The 23,263-nt window shown below is 35.4% G+C and overlaps 1 protein-coding gene across 1 annotated transcript; it reads right to left on the bottom strand.

Moving 5' to 3' along the window:
- Window positions 1–1,700: 1,700 nt before the first annotated feature.
- Window positions 1,701–22,551, bottom strand: LOC149783055 (dehydrogenase/reductase SDR family member 4-like). The gene is made up of 9 exons (XM_089934653.1): window positions 22,403–22,551; window positions 20,653–20,830; window positions 19,649–19,726; window positions 19,235–19,258; window positions 15,230–15,300; window positions 10,326–10,377; window positions 8,776–8,910; window positions 3,528–3,586; window positions 1,701–2,085 (listed from the first exon to the last, which is right to left on the bottom strand). The coding sequence occupies exons 1-9, from the start codon at window positions 22,450–22,452 to the stop codon at window positions 1,971–1,973; spliced, it is 762 nt and encodes a 253-aa protein (XP_089790779.1). The 5' UTR covers window positions 22,453–22,551; the 3' UTR covers window positions 1,701–1,970.
- Window positions 22,552–23,263: the final 712 nt, after the last annotated feature.

The raw sequence follows: 23,263 nt of genomic DNA, 5'->3' as shown, positions 1-23,263 counted from the left end.
CGATCTATAAACGATTCTCAAGCGCCAGGCAAGCGTAGATAATTTGCAAGTTATGTAACATATGTAAATGATAATGACGTAAAAATGTAGGAGAAGAACAATTCTGCTGCTGAGCAAAAAGCATAATGTAAAATCAGGGCGATCTTAGCTTATTCAATGATTTGTGTTAGAGTTAACGTATACAGTTAAGGGTTATTCAATGATCTGTGTCAGAGTTAACATATACAATTAAGGGTTATTCAATGATTTGTGTCAGAGTTAACGTATACAATTAAGGGATATAATTCTCCATTATATTCCACAATTTTAAGGTGGTTTCATCGTTGTAAAGATACTTAAAACATGGAAAGTGACCCTGGTTCTGGAATGACGTTGTCTGCTATTGCTTTACAGGGAGTGGCTGCCGTCAAAGCGGCCTTTGATGAAGATACACGATACATAATGGAATCTATTTCTGTTATCACGGGCATTAATTCATCAGCTGTTTGTAATATACTGAAAAATTATATGAGGCTTAGATATGTTTGTGAATGATGGATCCCAGAATTGTTTGGAGGAAGGGGTGCTAATCAAAAACAGACTCAGTTAAAATCGTCAATATATGAGAAGGGTGACCAGATACATTTGATTGATATATGAGTATATGTGACGAAACATGAATTTTCCTTCTGACCGGACTGAAGAGAAAACAATAAAACGAGCAGAGACTATACATCGCTCGACGTCGTCAAAATGTAAGGAGAGTTTTACTTTTAAATGCAAAATGCCCGGTCGTCCTGTTGCCATTTTGGAGCACTATAGAACCACACGTTCGCGCTGTTATCCATTTACCGGTACTCCATATTAATGCACCGACGTATAAATCCGCTTTCTTGACATACTTTCTACAGGAGTACAACATCCAAACTTTTCCACAACCTCAGGAGTACAACATCCAAACTTGTCCACAACCTCCATATAACACTGATTTTGTTCCATGTGAGCTTGGCTGTACCCTGCAATCAAGGATTCACTGAGGGACTGACGATTTAAAAGCTGCCAGGTGGTTGAAAGTGCACTTTTTCATATTGTATGAATGCCCAGATATGAATACGAAATGGCTATCTAAAATTGAATAATCAGTCTGAGAAAGCGTGTAGAGGTGTACAGGGGAGTTCCTTAAAGTGATGTACTGAAGTACTATTCATCAATAAAGAATTTTGTTGTACAGCACACTTGTATTTAGAACTTTTAAATATCCCTCTTATTAATATTCTGCGACCAGAAAGACTCGACAGATTCTTACGCCATATCAATCACGTTCCTTTTGACAACTCGTAATGACATACGTATTGTCTAACATAACGTGTTACATTTAATCCCAGAGAATTATTGAAAACACACACACACACACACACACACACACACACGCGCGCTACTGCATAGTGCCAGTCCTCCAAATTCAAAACCTCGAGGGAAAATTTGGAACACCTGTTGATTCTAGTTTCCTCTGAATTTAACAAATCGTAAATTTCTCGTTATTTTTCTTCTTTCATATTTGTTACTTTCATAAATATAAATCATAATTAGACTTAACCGTCAACATTGTCTAAGCATGTACTATCATGTCATGCAATCCATTGGAAGCAATCTGAAACTGGTCTGTGCTTAATTTTCTACACTATTCACTAATATGTAGCAAGATAACCCATAACGCAACGTAAATAATTGGAGTTTTAATCAGATGATCAGTGTACAGTTAGTACTGGACATCATTCGCAAAGTCTTTCCATCAATTATTTATGTATGCTAACAAAAGCCTGGTATACTTATAATGTACATCTAATAATAGCATGCATTCCTTTTCCTAAACAGCGTAAATTATAGTATATAATCTGGATGACTGATTTTTCAGAAATGACGAAAAAGAAATTTTATTTTAAATCCATATATGAAGGCTAGACTAAACTTCTGGTGTCCCAGATTTTCTGTTATAACCTTGCGCTTACTCCGCCTCCAATGACTACGGTTTCCCCGGTGATATATGAAGCATCGTCTGATACCAGAAAAGAGACGATTCCCGCACATTCTTCCGGCTCAGCGAAACTAAAAGTAGGACGAGATGTTATAATAATAAATTAATTCACCCTCTTATATTAAACAACTGTTATGCAACTACAAGTTACCAGCAATTTATAAAAAAAAATATATTTTTATTAACTGTATATGCGTCCATTCAAATTAATTTCTCCATTGAACACATTTTTAAATCTAACTTCTAGCCTCAGTCTGCAATTGAAATAAATCGAAAAGATCATACCGTCAAAAGAACCATCAAACTATTGATCTAAACATGGGATTATGATCATAATCAGGACGAAATTTCGTAATTTAGTTTAAACTCGTGCTGTTTTGTTTGTTTGTTTTCCTTGGCACACCTGCGTCTTTCCAGCAAGCACTGTTCACATAATTAACATTAGTATTCAGTTTATATAGACATCACTTTTAGCAAAAATAAAATTAGTATTTAATTTATACAGGAATCACCTTTCACATAATTAACATTAGTATTAAATTTATATAGCAACCACCTTTCACATAATAATAACAAGTATTAAATTTATACAGCAACCACCTTTCACATAATTAACATTAGTATTAAATTTATATAGCAACCGCCTTTCGCATAATAAACACAAGTATTAAATTTATATAGCAACCACCTTTCGCATAATAAACATTGGTATTAAATTTAAATAGCAACCACTTTTCACATAATAAACACTAGTATTAAATTTATATAGCGACCACCTTTCACGTAATTAAATTAGTATTTAATTTACATAGCAACCACTTTTCACATCATTAATATTAGTATTTAATTTATACTGCTGCCTGCTAAATGCTCATTTTTTTCGCAGTTGTAAACCAGAAAATAGCGCCTCATATTCGAAAGCACGAATATTTATATTTCTAAAAATAATGGCTTTAGGCAGTATAGGTTAAAATATATTAGACCCAATCAAGGTCTTTGTTACTCTTCACTAGGCATATGCATTGTTTCACAAACCTTTCGTTCTCAGAAAGCGTCAGAATCTGTGACTGCAATTTATCGATTTTTTTTGTATCGAAAGAACCATGAAATGGAATTAAAAAGAAACAAAACAAAAGATAAAAACAAACGACAACAACAACCCCAAAAACAAGCAAATCATTGACTCATCGAAATGGAAGTCCTTGTCTCTTCGTCTAAATACTAAAATGTCTGGATGATAACATATTAATTTTAGCATATTGTTCAACAATCTTATTTTGTATTGATACATAACTATTCCTACCGTTTCAAAGAAATACTCATTGTATATTTTTCAACAACCTTATTTTGTATTGATACATAATTATTCCTACCGTTTCAAAGGAATACTCATTGCATATTTTTCAACAATCTTATTTTGTATTGATACATAATTACTCCTACCGTTTCAAAGGAATACTCACTGCATATTTTTCAACAATCTTATTTTGTATTGATACATAATTATTCCTACCGTTTCAAAGGAATACTCATTGCATATGCACTGCTAGCTGCATCTGAATTTTTCCATACCTGAAAGAGAAAGAGAATAGTGTCGAAAACATAAAAGATACATCTTTGACCCGTATACGTAATGGTCACAAACGACAGAACAACAAAAGATTATATAATATATTTTCTAGCCACTGCTCGTTTGAATTTAAATTTTACTATTAGATCAGACACGCTAAATTCCACACTTTGATGGAATAAAAACTCAGCTAGTTAAATATTTATATATACTGATATAGACAATGTAAAGAACGTTGTTCCGACATTATAGTCACGTTTATCTTAATATTTATTTTTATTCAAGGTTTATGTTACATCGAATTTTCGTGAGGCAAATAATTATGCATTCGACTATTTCGCAAGTTGGTACGATGTCGTCTCGATCTATATATTGTCTGCAGATTTGTTATCGAGCACTTTTCATGACAATCCCTGTGCACTGGAAGATTAGTCGATAAAATGCTAACCGTCGCATGCTGGCGTATGCTTGTATGGGCCATACACCTTCATAAAACAATCAACATGGTCGAAAATATATTGCCAACATACATATAAGTGAACTGACTATTTCGTCTGAAAAGTTGTTACCGTATCCTATGGTTTTCTGGGTTTTTCTGTAAACATTTGGCAAAATGTGCACTCACAGTTTCACTAGGCAAAGGGGGCGCTCTACAGATATTATGGAGTTCTGAGAAAGTGGTGGGTGTAAGGTGAAGTTGTTTACATTTGCAACATGCACAGAGGAAAGATTGTTGATATAACTCTGTGTTACTTTTATGTACTGTTGCTGAAATTACGTTGCATATTGTACTTGTGGTCATTGTAAATGACCTAAGGATACAGCTTACTAAAATGACTGCTCCCTTGTCTAAAGAAAAAACAACCTGAACCAGTAAAAGACTGCATTATGTTTAACAGTTATTAAAATTAGAAAAATGAATTTTGCCAGACTCGACAATACCAGCTTCTGAAAGTACAATGAATGAATTATCAAACACATAATATGTTAAAAAAGTTATTGGCTCTTCTTTTTCAATTTACTTCCGAAGTTCAGCAGGTGAAAATGACCAGTCAGAGGTAGCAGCTTTTGAGAGGTGCACATTTGAAGTAAGGCCAAGCTTTTATACTCTATAACCCATATTCACCCATCAATCATCCACCAAAATAAGGGGAATTAAAAGGTTCTTTGAACAATACCTAAGATATACAAGGTCTTTTTTTAAATATCCAGTATAACCAGTGAGAAAACCCGAGGAAATTCTTTTTCTTTAAAATTCTAACCCCTATGCAAAATACGAAACTGGTTAACGCCACCAAATGAATTTCAAACGCATGCATGTAGTTTCTAAAAAGATTATAACATGAACTCTAGCGTTCCAATACGTCTGACAAGGAAACTGTGAAATTCATTCTGTTGAACTTTGAGGATAAAGGCTTATTATAGATGTAGTATCCCACTTGAAACTCGATGAATGAGATATCTACACCGATATTAACGTCTTTTCTTTCTTTCTGTTTTATTTTATCGATTTTTCCTTATTAAAGTTTTTCTGCGCAGACTGATTTTTCCATAATAAAATTATCTCTTGGTATCGAAATTGTTGCTTTCGTATTAATATTCATATAATCTCTCAGATATATTCACTTGACCTGAGAGGCAATAAATATAATGTTCTAGAATTCCCTAGATGTGAATAATTTCTACTTGGAAATTGGACAATTCCATCAAATTGTTTCTAAATTATGCAGAACTCACAAAGCTATGAGCTACGTCAACATCTTATTTACATCTTATAATCATGGACAAAAGTTATCTGTGACAACATGTTCTTTACAAATGACAATTAGCTTAAGGTACAGTCTACAATCACGGACAAACGTTAAGCACACATTATAGATATACATAGTATAATGTTGTAGGGATTGCTCATTTGAGAAGCATCTTGATAAGGCTAGATCGAAGGCGTGTTTTGACATGTTATAAAAATTCGATGATTATACGTTTAGGTGACTAGACTAAATTAATTAGAATCATTAAATACAGATAGTTTCGGGAACAAAAACAAAAGGACACACAAAATACTTACTAAGCAATGTAGAAACATTGAGAAAAAACAGAACGAATGACGGCAGAAATATTGCACTGACGTTAACTAATCACCACATATAAAGAGCCTGCCACAGACAGTAATTTTGAAATAGTCTATAATCTAATTTATTCAAGCAAATGACCAGCTAAAAGGATAAAAGCGGTGAAAAAAAACACTAGGTTAAATTTAATTACATATTTTAAATAATGGCACAAAGTATCATCGTATTGAATTCAACAATTTCTGAGAGATTATAGGAATATTTAACATGAAAGCAACAATGTCGATATCACGAGATAATTTTATTTCGTTTACAAATTCGGACGAGATAAGAATGTGGTAAAAACTGGTCATGTTGGAGAATAACAATCAACAGAATTAAAAGTTAATTTCTTGATTTTCAAATAGTAAAATATATACTCCTAAACTAGTAAAATATATACTCATAAACGAGTAAAATATATATTCATAAACTAGTAAAATAAACACACCTAAACTAATAAAATATATGCTCCCAAACTAGTAAAATATATACTCCTAAACTAGTAAAAGACATACACCTAAACTAGTAAAAGATACACTCATAAACTAGTAAAATATATACTCCAAAACTAGTAAAATATATACTCCTAAACTAGTAAAATAAACACTCCTAAACTAATAGAATATATGCTCCTAAACTAGTAAAATATATATTCCTAATTCGAAAAATAACATGAAGATATGCAGCTAAAACTTTGAAACAAAGATGGCTAAAACAGTACAGACTGAAGAAAGAGTACATTGCTTATTTAATGTTGGTAAATATATTAATATTCGGATAAATTTACAAAACATCTGCAAATACAGAAAGAGTATTTATGGTAAACAAAACTTCGATTTCAAACAATACACGGTAACTTAGTACATGAAGAAGTTTGTTGAGATTCGACCATAGGAATGGAAGACATTCACATAAATCTTAAATCATTCATATTATTACAAAAACCGAAAAAATGCACATTGTGGAAATAAAAGTATATACTGCATGCTGTTGCCTTGTTGATAACATATAAAGACACTTTACCACTGACAAAGAACAGCATTTAAGGCATCTTTACAACGATTATGAAAGTGCAAATATAATATATTGTGAGAGCAAGTGAAACAGGACTGGAAACAAGAAGAGAATACTATATCTATTGAATTTAACAAGTTGCTAACTGAATAGTCTACCTACACATCACTCATGCAATGAGGAGAAAGAGTTTCCACAATAAAGTTTATTTCGAGTCACCTCGATCACCAATGATAAAGCAGACATAGTTGACATGCGAGCAAAAGAAAAATACAACTATGGATACAAGTTTGTGGTGATGTTTTCTCAAAATATGGTTGAGCAACAAAAGTGAGAACAGGAAGGAATGAAGACATTTCTGAGGAATCGTTACAGAGAGAAATCCTCAAAAGATAGTTAGGTCAAGAAGAGCAGCTTTCAAATAGTAAAGATAAGGATCTCCTGGTTTGCTGAAAAAGGGAAAACATTGATGAATAGTTTTCAATTCACACAACCCGCCAAAGCACCCCAAAAGAAAACATGTAGTGGAAAGGTTTAACAAATCCCTGAAGACCTAATGTGGAATTAGTTTACTCCAATTGAAACTATAAAATGAGCTGACGTGTTACCAAAGCCAACTGAGGGATATATTTCTGACAAGCTAATTTGCAAACGTCTGAACGATTTGAACTTTGGCTGTCACGACAATGAACTAATGTGGATTGAGATTACCTTACCCTCCCATAAATTAGCAATGGGAGTAGGGTTCAGATCAAACTACTCCCCAACCAATTTCTGTAAAAGTTCTGAAGCTTCAATTGATATCGTCAGTGACAATTATAAAGATACCATTTTGATATGGGACTATAACAATTATTTACTTGTATCTTCTACTTCTGCAAATTTAGTTATTTTAATGGCAATATATAGGATACGAAATGCAGTAACAAACCCTACACGGGTTACTTCTACTACCAAGATATATCATTACGCCGCCTCCGTGAGAGTTTCTATCTTTTCTAAAACCATCGAGTTTTAAACAATCCATGTAGATGCCAGAATTTAAATATGTTTCACTAAAGCATACAAATGAGTATTTCTCAGCTGTACTTTCTAAGTAATAAAGTTTATGTCACCAATTCATGTCTCGTAGCCTGAGTATAGTTGTTGCTTTTATATTAATAACTACTGAATAACTCTGACCTTGACCTTCTGGAAATACTAATCAATTATTGAATATTATCAAACATCATACACGTGTAAATGTTTCTAATGAGTACGGAAATGTGTGACTTTCAAGTGGTTTTTTTAAAATATAATTTAGAATAGAATCCTGCACTCCGGTCTAGGTTCGGATCACTATCTTTTAGACCTGTATTCCTTTGCTTGACCCCTATGTCACGGGGCCTTTCTTAGTAACACATGTACACTATTTTATATTTATGTACAGCTACAAGCATAGCAGAGGACATTTTATCACCTACATTTATTATAGTATTTCGGATCACTAACCTTTAGATCTGTATTCTTAAGAGTGACCTCTATGTCACGTGGCCTCCCTTAGGGACACTTGAACACTGTTTTATTTATGAACATTAATAAACATAGCAGACGACATTTTATCACCTACATTTATTATAGTATTTCGGATCACTAACCTTTAGATCTGTATTCTTAAGCGTGACCTCTATGTCACGTGGCCTTCCTTACGGACACTTGAACACTGTTATATTTATGAACATTAATAAACACAGCAGACGACGTTTTATCACCTGCATTTATTGTAGTATTAAGTTGTACAATAGTTTCGTAGTGTCATAGCTGTGTAGCAGAACAAAAGTGAGAGTTATATAGTTCTAATTTCTAACTCTAAAATTTAAATATGTGCCAGTACTTTCCTTATTGACTGTTACTACTACTACTACTACTACTACTACTGCTACTACTACTACTACTAATATCAGTAGTAGTAGTAATAATCATCATCGTCATCACTATAGGTACTCTCATCATTACCACCACCACCATCATCATCGTCGTCGTCGTCGTCACCATCATCATCATCTATTTCTGCGTATACTCACTTGTTCACTGAATCTCGTTTTGACGAGTCCAGGAGCAATACAATTAACTCGTATTCCTTTCTGAGCCAGCTGTGGGACAAGGGCTTTCGTAAGCCCTAAAAGGGCTGTCTTGCTGATGCCATAGGGACCCATAAACTGTGAAATATATACGTATGGATGTATGTATGTACTTATATAACTGTAACAAAACTGACAAGAAAAGCTAGTTTCTTTATGTAACCAAAGTGATTTTAACTATGAGTCTTTGTAAGTGTTAATTACAAACAAGACAAACACGAAAGAAAACGTTGAATATACAAAAATGTACATGATTATGTACCTAAAAAAATTATTATTTAAATTTATAGATATTATTGGTTTTAACTCGTTATCTCTCTCTCTCTCTCTCTCTCTCTCTCTCTCTCTCTCTCTCTCTCTATATATATATATATATATATATATATATATATATATATATATATATATATATATATATATATATGACCAAGCTGTGAAAAGATGTTCTAGTAAGCAATTTTGATATCAATAATAATAATAATAATAATAATAATAATAATAATAATAATAATAATTCAATAAAATACGGCTAATAAATGAATCTGTCATCAAAGAAATTTATTTATTTATTCACATTTTATGTGAAGCAATTAAAATAAGTATTCCATTATTTGGTATTCATAATGCAAAAAAAAAAAAAAAAAAAAAATATCAGGTTAAGTGACAAAAAAAAGTCTGGGCTAAAAAACATGAAACTGTTATATTATACACGTCGGAACTGAAAACAATAATAGGAAGAGAAACAAAAGGAACAAGTACAAGCCGTACAAAATAAAAAAAATATAATAAAAAGAGAATAAAGAAAGGGAATGTTTAATGCATATTGAGCGATATGAATCTAGACTATTTAAAACTATAATATATAATGGGGTGCTTATTCAGTATCATACGGATCATGTTACAGTATGTTTTTGTTCATAGTAGTCCTAAGACTTTCGAAGAAAATATATCTTAGAAACTTCCGTTACCGTAAGAAGACTAAAATTACTATTGGGGCTCTGATGACTTCGATCTATAATATTCTTACAACCAATTCAAAAGAGCATCTTTTCTTAGATAAGGGCTATCCGACTATAATATTTTTAATTTGAAGGAAAAAAAAAAATACCAATGCAAACTTAAATTATCGCGCGCGCGCAAAAAGAAACAAAACCCAAATTCAATTAAAGGGAAATAACCCAGAACAAGAAAGGTAAGTCTTTTGCGATATAATAGTTATGAGATGTGCACTTCTTAAGTAAACACAAATATCTTGCACCTAATTATGATTGTAATTTTTTTCCCATCTGTAGCAAGAACTTACGACTTTAAGAAAAATGGGACGCAAGAAATAAGAAAATTATTTCTGCAAAATGTATACAAATCACAATTGTGTTGATATCTAAAAGGTCACCATATATTTTACAACAACAATCGAAGCTGAAATATAGAATTCGCCGAGAAGCAAAATTAAAATATCGGTGATATTAAACATTTTGTTGTTTAGACTTTACCTCTGATACGTTGTATCCTCCTACGGACGACACAAAAACCACGGATCCACCTCTGCATACAAATAGTATCACTTTTCATAAAATTGGAAAGAATCAATATTTTTTAAATCAGAAACATAATCAATTATTACGTTTTATTTTCATTTTCAAAAATAATGTCTGACGTATTTTAACTGAGCCTTGTCAACCACCATACATGTAAGAATTTAAATGACTTTGATTTACAGAAGTCGCTGACGACAAAAAAGGATCTTCACCAGTTGTAATTTCTAAGGCAAAACATCAAGCGCTAAAGATTCTTTGTTTTCTGGCATTCTGTGTTGCATCATTTCCGCCCGTCAACATGACGTCAGCAATCTTACACGGTGAAAATAACTATGCAATCCATATTTGAAATGCATACATCCACTGATGTTACTTCGTTGTTGTAATACGATGATGTAATTATACAACAGTAAATGTATTTCAGTATCGATTTCCTTTCCAAATGATGATCATTATCGATACAATGTTTTGGTTTCTCGTTAATACATTGATGTGGGATTGTTAAAATACGACAGACCTTGCTATTTAACAGCTTTTAACCCGGTGTTTGGTAGAAATTAAATTAATAAGACGAAATCAATAGATAGAGGATATTTGCTTGAAACGAGTGAATAACGGATATATTTCATCGAGTGGATGAAAAACTCAGTATTTTCACGAGTGGCAAAGCCACGAGTTTTTCACCCACGAGATGAAATGTATCCGTTATTCACTCGTTTCAAGCAAATATTCTTTTTATTTTATGCTCACATAAGTTGGCTACCTTAAGCTTGTGACACAGTAAATTAGCAGATTTCTTACGGTAATGTCAGCTGTTTACCGTACATGTTCTGCTGTGCTATGTGTACCTGCGCACAAAATTAGTTCCACATCAGAGTGATGAAAATTAACTGATATTTCCAGACTAACAAACTACAAGTTTCAAGGATAACAGACAGGGATTATTAATAATGACAATGACATGCACATAAGTTAAAAGTAGTTCACTGACGGAAAATCAAAGGGAGGTAAGTATGTTCTGACCCAAAAAAGTAGTTCCTGTAGTGAAAAAATATTGTTATTTTTTCACTGCAGTGAAATATCAATATTATTTTAATTAGAAAATCGAGTAATTCACTGCTTAGCATAAAATAATAGGCAATATTGTACAGTAGATAACGGCAAAAACCAGTTATACATAATACTTCTAAATTTGCATATCTAATTCAGTAGACTGACATAAGTAAAGAAACCATTTCATGTAAATTTATAGTATACGAAATGTCTTAGTTATACTTAATTTAACACTCTGGGATACGCAGTTGGATTGGTAGCCTTTACCAACCAGGTTCTTGCGAGATTCCTTGAAATCTGATTTCTTTCCTAACATCCAAATGAGGCTTTCCTACAAACTGGAAAAGGTATTTCATAAACTGATGCGATAAGTTAAGGTTTACCATTATTGAGATGCTTAGATAGCGTGAAATTTAACCACACATGGACCTATTCTCTGCCTGAAGGAGACAGCCCCTTCATCAAAAGTGATGTTAACTTCTATCCTTTAAAGTTTCTTTTTTATTTTGCTTTAAATTATTGTAAAAATTAGGAGCAGAATCTGGGGATTTGGGCAAAATGTTTTCGTATTTTCGCTTCTATAAAGTTTGACTGAAGACCATTCTATCGGCAGTAAACATTGATGAGACATTTTTCCATACCCGCCTGCGGCGAAGCTCTCACAGAGGCACACAAAAATATGTTCAAACGAGGCTATTAGGTGTGTGTGTGTGTGTGTGTGTGTGTGTGTGATTTAGATTTTTAACGTAGCTTTAACAATTTTTCAGTCATATCGCTACGATGTTTGCAGTGTGGCAGTTTATAGTGATGTCTAGCACTGGGGCATCATGCCGCAGACATGTATCATTATGTCCCACCCAGTCACATTATCCTGACACCAGGCCGACCAGTCCTAACACTATCCTCTTAATGCTGAGCGCCAAGCGAGGCAGCTGTTAGTACCATTTTTGTAAGTCTTTGGTATGACTCGGCAGGGATCGAACCCACGACCTCTCGCATCCGGGGCAGACGCTCTAACCACTAGGCCACCGGAGCGGTTAGAGGCTATTAGGTAGGTCCAAATATCATCATGGTTGGTTTATAGTCCATGTTTGTTTTCTCCATATTATTTTGTGACAGAAATAAAATCGTATAGCCCTCTATAAGCATTCCGATGTGTAACCAACCTATTACTCTAAAATTTTAAAGTAATTGTTCCTAATAAACTTTTAATAAATTATTCTGAAGAAATGCAGTTGCCAAGGAATAACTTTAATCTTTAGAAAGATATTTAAAAAACGGACTTGTATTAACTTGTATTGGTATATGTGCGTCAAACTGATTGTTACTGCAAGCAATTTTATTCTCGAGATACTGAAAAATCGTTTTTTAAAAGAATATTTGTATGTATTTGTGAAAAGTAATTTAATCCAAAAAATATCAGTAATGAATACACTGAAAGTCCTCGACCATAGTGATCTTAAAAATTAAACAACCAATCAATACATACACCAAGAACATTCAAGAAATTCAGTTTATCTGTTCGCTATTCGAGCGCAGCTGTCAGCAATCGTGATATTTGGAATCATACTGGTCAAATAAACAGAGATGACAAAATATCTTGAAAAAAATTTTCGGTATAGCAGAAAGGTTTTACTCGTCTCTTAACGATCAAAATACTTGAAGGAACTATTATATAAAGAAAGATACAATAATGTTATGTGAAATTTTGGAGGAGTTTAGAAATGTCTGCAGTAAATTATAAATCTGAATCACGTCGTTATTAGAGTACGTGTTATTTTAAGTCTGATTTCATCCATATTCAATTAGATCTTTACTAGTCATTTTAAATTGATCATGTAAATATCTTGAAGTTGTACCGTAAATTTAGCTTAATACAACTTTGTATATTTACGCACATCAAACACTCATAATATAACCGCTCCGGTGGCCTAGTGGTTAGAGCGTCCGCCTCGGATGCGGGAGGTCGTGGGTTCGATCCCCGGCCGAGTCATAACAAAGACTTATAAAAATGGTACTAAAAGCTGCCACGCATGGCGTTCAGCATTAAGAAGTTAGTGTTAGGACTGGTCGGCCTGGGACATATTGCTACATGTCTGCGGTATGATGCCCCAGTGCTAGACATCACTATAAACTGCCACATTGCAGACATCGTAGCGATATGACTGAAAAATTGTTAAAGCTACGTTAAAAATCAAAATCACATCACAACACATATATTTATTTTTCGTACTTTGCTTTCTTAAACAATCTCGCCAGCAAAGTTCATTTCATTGCTATCAACAATAAATATTATCTGCATACCAATCTACATCTGGTCTGTACGTTGGAGTTCATTCTAGTAAGCATCCTGCTATGAGCGTACTTTCATCCCTATAAACTTGTAAACAAACAAACACTATCTTTAGATACCGACATTGTTGTTTGGTTGTTTGCATGTTAAACTCGTGACCTTCTCATATCCCCTCTGAACACTGACGAATGATACAAATCGTATTATGCAGATTTGTCAAATTGTTTATTTATGTGTAAAAGCAAATTAAAATTGTCTCTTCCGGGCAACGCCCTTTTCGCTGTTTCGTTAGTTGCCGTTAGTTTACATGAATCAAATCCTACACAATAACAAATGCTCCTTGCATCTGGCTACTTTGTTTCTTTGATCATATATGACGGCCAGTATATCCAGTGGAGGAAGAACCCAGAAAACCCCACCAACCCACGGGAAGCTACTCGCAATCTTTCTGAAATAACTATGTTGGCTGAGCCCGCGACTTGAACCCTAGCTCACCGAGGTGAGATGTGAATGATCTGTAAAGGCGAGCGCCTTAGGCCACTCGGTCACCCGAGACCCTAATTAGAAAGTTGCAATGGCCCGCGAAGAGTAGAACGCGTGTAGCGACCATATGAAAAATCGAGATTTTATTTTTTTAAATTCCAGAATTTTCAGGACATTTAATTATGATAAAAGTAAAGCAGACAATATAAAACTAAAATATTCATTGGAAAGAGAATTAAAGTTCGTTTAAAAATGTTGGTGCTAACGCGAATACAACATACATGAAAATGACATTTCTCCAGCTCCTAGACTGTATGGAATACTTATTAAAGAATGAAACCCTCCAAGAAATCTCTAAGACTCACTCAAAGGCTATTTTTAGCCCCAAAAGGAAAGACTTTCATTACTGTAATCCCCTTTTCGAATCAGCCTTGCGCCCTGTGTATATTGGTCATTAATGCATAGCTACGACGATGCTTTTATTTACCAGCTACTGGGGTCATTAGGTGCAGAGTGCCCCTGATGTGCCCAAGCGCTCGAATGACCAGATATGAGAATATGTTTAATTCTCACAAAGTAATTTCCCTGGTTGCATCGACAATTGTCAAATAATTAACTCCTTTATATCATTGGTCTTTCTTTATGTTTGTCTCAAATAAGCTAACACACTCTCTGTGTCATGTACTTAAGTACAGATTTGTATGCACTTAAAATATTTATCTATGTATTCTTCCAGAGCAACAACAACAGCAACAATAATAATACTCTTACTACTATCAGAAGGCTTCAGCGAAATATATACTGTATGCTGAGAGAGAGAGAGAGAGAGAGAGAGAGAGAGAAAGAGAGAGAGAGAGAGAATTTTAGAAGAAAAAGTTACTGCCATGAAATAGAACATTCAGTATGTGGCGGACATCTCGCCAGATTGACCAACGAAAGGACTACAGTAGAAATCGTTACAGGCTGGTTAAAGATTCCATACATATATTTACTGATACGGTTTGATATTTAATATGAAAACGATTCTTACCTCCTTGCCTCCATGTGCGGAACAACTTCTTTACAAAGGAAGAATGAAGATTTCAAATTTATATCCATAATCTGAAGTGGAAAGTGATGATGTTGCATAAAATGATTTATTACACTTCAAATAACCGACTTTATGTAAAAACATAAGACAAAGTCTACTCAAAGATAACAAATACTATAAGTGATCATTAGTGCCTTATACTAAAACTCATTAACGATCAAACAAGAATGCGATCTTTTCAACATAGACGAAAACAAATGCAACCAAATTTTACAAAAAAGCATGGAAAGCTATTTGCGGTCAATACAGTTTATCACATTTACTGGAGACCTTATTACCTTGACATGAATTTAGTATATTTACGATTGAAAACTGCAATACAATTACTGTTATTGCAAATATATGGAGTTAATTACATTTAGATATTTAACACACTTGATCCAATGTTTCGCTCTAGTCTGGAAAAGTCATTGTAAAACGGATACAACGCATGTAAACCAACAATCACACCTTGTATAAACACAATATAAGTGTGTGTGTGTGTGTGTGTGTGTGTGTGTGTGTGTGTGTGTGATTTGAATTTGGTCGAGTCATAACAAAGACTTATAAAAATGGAACTAGCAGCTGCCTCGCTCGCTTAGTATTAAGAGGTCAGTGTTAGGACTGGTCGCCCTGGTGTCAAGATAATGTGACTAGGTGCGACATAATGCTACATGTCTGCGGCACGATGCCCCAGTGCTAGACATCACCATAAACTGTCACACTGCAGACATCGTAGCGATATGACTGAACAATTGTTAAAGGTACATAAAAAAAAATCCAAAACACACACAAACACTTTACAACCCTTAGGCTTACAGTGTCAATGAATGTCGACGATGTTTATTTTCATGTTTACTGACGGTGTGGTTGTTGGTGTACCCGTGTTGTGTCCGTTGTTCAATTGCCTTGCCGGACAAGCATACGTTTGGAAATTCTTGCAATATATTTTGGTATCTTGCACCCATGTGTGAGACGCCCATAAACATGAGTGTACGGTAGTTTGGTGAGTCAGAGCGAAGGTTGTAAAGGTATATCTCTAAAACATGAATGTATGGTAGCTCATTGAGTCAAGCATATAGTTTTAAATGTCGATGGCAGCTTGGTGAGTCATGGAGAAGGTAGTAAAAGTCTCTAAACATGAATGTATGGTAGTTCAGTGAGCCATGATTATCCTGGAATGTTTCGAGACGAGGACAGACTTTCCTTCCAGACCATGTCCTGTTTGTCATTGCAATGAAATAGTATATACTTCTCTCAAGTATGTTTACCGTATATTATATAATTTTGGTACGGAGTCTATTTTGGTTTTATTAGCTGATATAGAAACAATCAAAAGAAGTTAGAAGGGCAGAACTCTCCCTACTTCAAAGCAAATACATTAATTCAAACATATTTCAACTAGTATTCATCATGCATGTGATTGCACAATAAAAATGGGACTATCAGCTGCCTCGTATATAACATCGGTTGTCCATCGTGTCCGATGATGACGCTTGTTGTGCTGCCCACGATGACAAAGCATGTGGCTCCTTAGCCCAAGGCAGGAAACACACAGGATGTTACAGGTTGGGCATGGGAAGTATGTAGACTTGATTTTCTGGAATGCTGCGATGTGACATTTTTCTCTCATGGCTGTGAATCGTTGGCGGTGGTCATCCTCCACAATTTCATCATCCTTTGTGATGAGCGTGAGCCATGTAGACCTTTCCTTGACCGAGGCTTCCAGCTCGCTGGGTTGGATTCCGCACCATTTTAGGTTACACTTAAGGTTACCTATGTATCTTTTCCTAGGACTCCATCGTTTCCGCTCTCCCTGCTTGAGCTCACCACAGAAGAGCTGTCTCGGTATTCTGGTCTTCTCCATCCGAATGACGTGGTTAGACCATCGAAGCTGAGCTTTCAGCAGCAGTGCCTCTAAGTTGGACATCCTGTCTTGCTATCTGATGTGCATGATTAACCGTAGTGAGCGCATGTAAAATTGCTCCAGCTGCTTCAAATCCCTGCAGTATACAGTTCAGGTTTCACAGCCATAGAGCAAGGTGGTGAGGACGACAGTTTTATAGACCTTGATCTTGGTGAGCATCCGAATGTCATTTTGCTGCAGGACTCTGACACGACGTCTTCCTGGGGCTTGCTTACTTTCCGGATCCTGGATGTACTTTCATTGTCCAGCGACCCATCTGAAGACATTGTGCTTTCCAGGAACGTAAAGATCTCCAAGTTCTTCAACTGTCTCCCCTCGATCTTGATGGTGGGCTGAGGTGGGTTCGTGTAAGGAGCTGGCTGAAGGAATACCTCTGTTTTATCCATGTTTATTGTAAAACCAAATAGATTGGACGCCTCAGAGAACTTATACACAATGGTCTGTATGTGGTATTCCTTGTGTGCCATAAATGCAGTCATCTGCAAACAGAGCTTCGAGAACTGGTCTGTCCAGTGTCTTTGTTCTTGCAGAGAGCCGACGCAAGTCAAACAGGGATCCACGAAGGCGATACTTGATGTAGACTCCATTATCTAGGTCATTTACTGCATGGCGTATGAGCTGGGTGAAGAAGAGGTCGAACAGCACAGGTGCGAGCACACAGCCCTGCTTCACTCCGGTCGAGACGGCAAAGTGCTCTGAATACTCCCCATTGGCCAAGACCTCTGCTGTCATGTCATCATGGATGAACTGGATATGGGTAGGGAAATTTCTGGGACAGTCATGTTTTCCGAGGACGAACCACGGGGCTTTATTTGCAGAGTCAAAAGCCTTGGTAAGGTCGATGAACACTGTTTAGAGATCCATGTTCTGTTCCAAGCATTTCTCCTGTATTTGCCACATTTACACACACACACACACACACACACATATATATATATATATATATATATATATATATATATATATATATATATATATATATATATATATATATATATATATATATATATATATATATATATATATATATATATATTTAATAATGGAATATTATTTACAATGTTTCCTATATATACCTTATCAATAATAAGTTTTTGGTAATCGTGGTCATGAATTTTAATTTTTTAGGGCTCCTTAGCACTGCGTATGTCGGCATTTAATGTCCTTCCACCCGTTCATCTGCCCGTACCTATATCTCTTCCTAAACCTTCGGGTTGCAGGTCACCAAAGTTGGTACACTACAACATATCCATCCTTGCGATGGGTTACATAGGCCCCCCCCCCCGGGCTGAATGTCAAAATGTTCAAAGGCAAGTATAAAATACTGCAATTACAGTATCATTTGTAGGATTTGTTTTTACCAATTGTTTGAACATACATACGTAGGAAGAGGACACATACTATATCTAAAAGGCGATCTGTGGTTAAGGCGTTGGACTTGTCATCAGAAGGGTACACATTCGATTTTGCAGCTTCGGACCAACCCGGATCAATTACCTTGATATGTCCTTCTGCAAGACGCTTTACTCTGCTTAGCTCGTCGCGATGTAACTCTCATACTGTGCCGTAAAACACCAAACCAAAGCGGTAAGGAGAACGGACGGTATATTGTTGAACGCATTGAAAAGAATGTAGGTTTCCATAGGAAGCAGTAGAATTAACTCTTTTATTTTCATTTGCAAATGCACCAAGATAAAAACCTACAGAAAAACGAAACATCTAAGACACTATACAAATCTTCCAAATATTTCCCTACATCAAACGTCTTGCATAAGGACATATCAAGGTAATTGATCCGGGTTGGTCCGAAGCTGCAAAAGCGAACGTGTACCCTTCTGATGACGAGCCCAACGCCTTATACGGTATTTAAAACATAACCACGCAGTACTTCTAATTTAGTATCGACAAACGAAATTACGAAACAAATTTTAATATCTATTAATATACGTCAAAATAGATTTCAAACCTTCTTCCTGATTTTCATGTCAAGTGATAACTAAACAAATTAACTTTCATCAAAAAGGCGGGGGAAAACCTACCTTGTCCCATGCGGACTCTGTCGTCTGAAATAATGATAAAAAGTTATTTTAATTTCAAATTGGCATACGTTTTAATTTTCACGTCTTCATGGGGGTGGGAAGGGGACCAGAGCCAATTTAAGTGATTTTGTGAAACAACTGTACCACAAAGTCAATACGAAAGTTGAACCATACCGCTCATTAACTCACCCCTCCAAGCAGATTTAAAATGCATTCAAATACAGATTTAAAATACATTCAATAACTTAATTTGGTTCTTTTCAGCAAGTATACAGTAATACTTTGTTCTTATATTCGATCAAGTTTCAACATTAATACTTAAAGTGTAATATATTTTTTATTTTACTGTTTTTACGAGTCCCGGTTTATAAAGTCTATATAGCTGTCCCCCTTTCTGTAGTTAGATCTACTCACGTCAAGGATGGGTCCAAAAACAGGGTTGACAGCAGCGTTCGACACCAGGATATCAATCCCGCCAAATTCCTTCAGTGTCTGAAACGGGAACAGATTTAAGGCTTCTCAACTGATTCGGGTTAGCTTTGTGATGTGCCTTATGTACAGACGATTTCTTGGATGTGTTCATGGTAAAAATTGTATTCAGTAAGAAATGCATAGCACTGTGCTGCCACTCTATTGCATTGCATTGTATTTGTCAGCTTTCTTTTAGATGAAGTTGAAATTAACTTCGACATTTGAATGTTATCAATTAATTTCTCCAGTAATGTTATGTATTATTCTAATTGGCGTTGTGTAGATTGTTGTCCCATTATGCTGTTTGTTGGGATGTGCTTTTTGTTTTCGCTTTGCTTTTGTAACCAGGGATAATTGCATATTTTAAGTCCTTTTGTTGTAATGCTTCATTTTCTCTACACCTGACAAATGTATCTGCTGCCAAGTAATCGAACAGGTCTCTTGATCTATTTTCCGAAGCTTGCTTCGACTTGGATTATGTTGATTGTTATGTGGTTAGTGTTATCATAAACCGCAATTAATTTTGGTACAATGTCACTCATTTTATGGTTTCAATTAGAGTGAAATACTTCAACATTCGGGTCTTTAGAGTTTTATTAAACCCTTCCACTACATGTTTTATTTTGGGGGTGTCTTGGGACTTTTTGTCTGTGTGAGCTGAAAAATATATAATGTTTTCCTTTTTCAGCAAACCAAAAAATCCTTAACTTTACCGTTTCCTATCTTTTTTGTGTGACTTTCTTGGAATGTTCAGCTCTTAAATTATGAAAAAGATATAAACTATCTGATAGCGCATTGTATCTGTTATGGCAATGTGTAGTGATCTGCATATATTAGAAAATACTAAACTATTTAAATACGTTGGCCGTTAAAAGAAGTCTTGCGATATAGTTTCTACAAATATTGTAAACATCAAATCAGTGACAAATATATACGCAATTAATTACCATCTGGATCATTCTTTCACGATCTTCTTTATTGCCAACATGGCAAACAACACCCGATACGGTCAAATTTTTGTCCCGGAGCTCTTTAACTGCGCTGTCGACGTTTTGCTGTTTCCTGCTGCTTACCATTACAGCTGCCCCATCTTCTGCCAATCTTCTGGCAATGGCCAGACCAATTCTGGAAAACAAATTCAATTCTAGATGATGATCAATTGGTAAAAAAATTTGGTGTTCAGGCACACATTTCATAACCATTGCTACTGCAGAATGATGAATATATGCCGTTGTTTTAGAATGGGTAACTACGACCTACTTTTGCAGTTCAGGTGGTGTTATGTGATGTGAAGTGATTTGGATTTTTAACGTAGCTTTAACAATTTTCTAGTCATATCGCTGCGATGTCTGCAATGTGGCAGTTTATAGTGATGTCTAGCACTGGGGCATCATGCCGCAGACATGTAGCATGATGTCCCACCCAGTCACATTATCCTGACACCAGGCCGACCAGTCCTAACACTAACCTCTTAATGCTGAGCGCCAAGCGAAGCAGCTGTTAGTACCATTTTTGTAAGTCTTTGGTATGACTCGGCCGGGGATCGAACCCACGACCTCCCGCATCCGAGGCGGACGCTCTAACCACTAGGCCACCGGAGCGGTTCAGTTCAGGTGGAAATCCCATACTGAAGTTTGATTTTCAGCAAACGTAGTATGGTAACATAAATGAAAAAAGGTGGAAAGTTTTAGCATAATAATTTTTTTTAATGAGAAATAAAACATAATCGCCTAAGATTAGGTGAGTTTTTACATTACAGTGTGAGATATCCTAGTAATATCCTAACAGTAGGCCACTGATAAGGAGTTGAGGGAGATGGAGAAACATTAGGGCACGCTATGAAGGAGGATCACTGAGGAAGAGTTGATATGGATGGTTAAACGTTAGGAGACGGCCTAAAGTAGGACACTGATAAGGAGTTGAGGGAGATGGAAAAACGTGAGGGCACACCATGACGGTGGATCACGGAGAAGGAGTGAATGGGGATGGAAAAACCTTGAGGTCGCATACTTTACCAGCTCAGAACAGACTGACAGGTGTGAAGTGTATAAAAATGGGTGTTGTTTGTAATAATAATTATGATGGAGATTATGTAAGCCATGACAATGATACGACTTCGGTGCACTATGAAAACTACGTTCTTAAAATAGGGTCTCTTGATATGCTTTTTGAAATACTGATGTTGAAGTGACTCCCCCTGCTGCTATTTTCTTGGCTGATAATGAGCAAAGGCGGTGTGTAACACCATATTGTAAACTCTCTCTCTCTCTCTCTCCTATGTCACCCACCAAGTCGAACGCATATTCGCAAATATAGGTTGGTATACCTTGGTATGTATGTATGTATGTATGTATGTATGTATGTGAGTGCGCGCGTCTGTCTGTCTGACTGTATGTGTGTATGTATGTATTTCATTGAAATCGTTTTCGTCTTCTTCTGATTCCTCCAGTTGCCATTATATACATGTCTGATTGTTCTGTGTACTATATTAAGAATACAGTATGAAATTTGAACCCTACATTACATATTCATGCATCTAAACTACCTGTCGACAGAAGTATATCAGGAAAATGGGTGTATACTACAAACATGTGACCTACTTAATAACCTGAACAGCATTCTAGATAATGACCTCATACACAAATAAAGAGAAATAAATTATCAGAATGGCAAATTTATCCCGTGATTTTCACTCACCCATCAGTAGAAGCGGTGACGATTGCAACTTTCCCAGACAATTTGCCCATGATAGAATGCGTTGTCACGACGGTAGATTTTCAATACGCACAACTGAAATAGCGCAAAAGAGAAAGCGTGTTCTAGATGTTGTCAGTATCAATGATCTTGAGAAGGGAATCCCGGAGCAGAGCACACCTATTCCTTCCGGTGACATAATCGCTATAAATATAATTTACGGGTATACACGGGGATTACTCTCTCTCTCTCTCTCTCTCTCTCTCTCTCTCTCACACACACACACACACACACACACACATGTTGGACGAGCAATGTTGACCGATAATAACCTAGACATGAACCAACTTATGGGATATATAATTATTAAAATTAAATATTTTTTATAATTAAAGCAGGTAATTTCTTCAAGAATCAATTACGCACTGTGACAGCTTATTGTTGTAGATCGTCACAATCAATCAATCAACTACTCACTCAATCTCTCAATCAATCAGTGACGATGAAAAGATGCAATATTTACATGATATAGAAATATAAATAATAGTCCCTCTTGTTCCTATCATAAGCCCCCCTCATTTCCGATAAACCCTTTTCGAACTCAATTCTTCCATTTCTTGATTTCTGAGAATTTATAAATAAAAAATTATTATGATCAAGTCTTTTAAAAAACCTCAAAAACCGTGGTTATAGCGCCAATTTGTTTAATATTACTCCATTTTAATATTGACATTGTGCACAGTTCACATGATAATAGTTTCAAGCAATAATATTAAGGTCCAACAAATGAGCAAAAATAACGTTGTCGGAAATTTTTATAAACAGTGCGAACCCAATACATGCATGAGATCATATTTCTGTCTT

Source organism: Sinohyriopsis cumingii, chromosome 15, assembly GCF_028554795.1.
Source record: "Sinohyriopsis cumingii isolate HCF-2022 chromosome 15, ASM2855479v2, whole genome shotgun sequence".
NCBI classification, from domain to species: domain Eukaryota; kingdom Metazoa; phylum Mollusca; class Bivalvia; order Unionida; family Unionidae; genus Sinohyriopsis; species Sinohyriopsis cumingii.
The sequence above is the reverse complement of the archived record's forward strand: the minus strand, read 5'-3'. Positions and strand labels throughout refer to the sequence as shown.

Bases quoted from the DNA above. Each gene is read 5' to 3' on its own strand.
- LOC149783055 (XM_089934653.1), bottom strand. From the start codon at position 22,452: ATGGGCAAATTGTCTGGGAAAGTTGCAATCGTCACCGCTTCTACTGAT. The intron at 19,727-20,652 runs GTAATTAATTGC...TTCCCGTTTCAG, and splicing joins GTGAAAGAATGATCCAGATG to ACACTGAAGGAATTTGGCGG. The intron at 8,911-10,325 runs GTAAAGTCTAAA...TATATTTCACAG, and splicing joins GAGGATACAACGTATCAGAG to TTTATGGGTCCCTATGGCAT.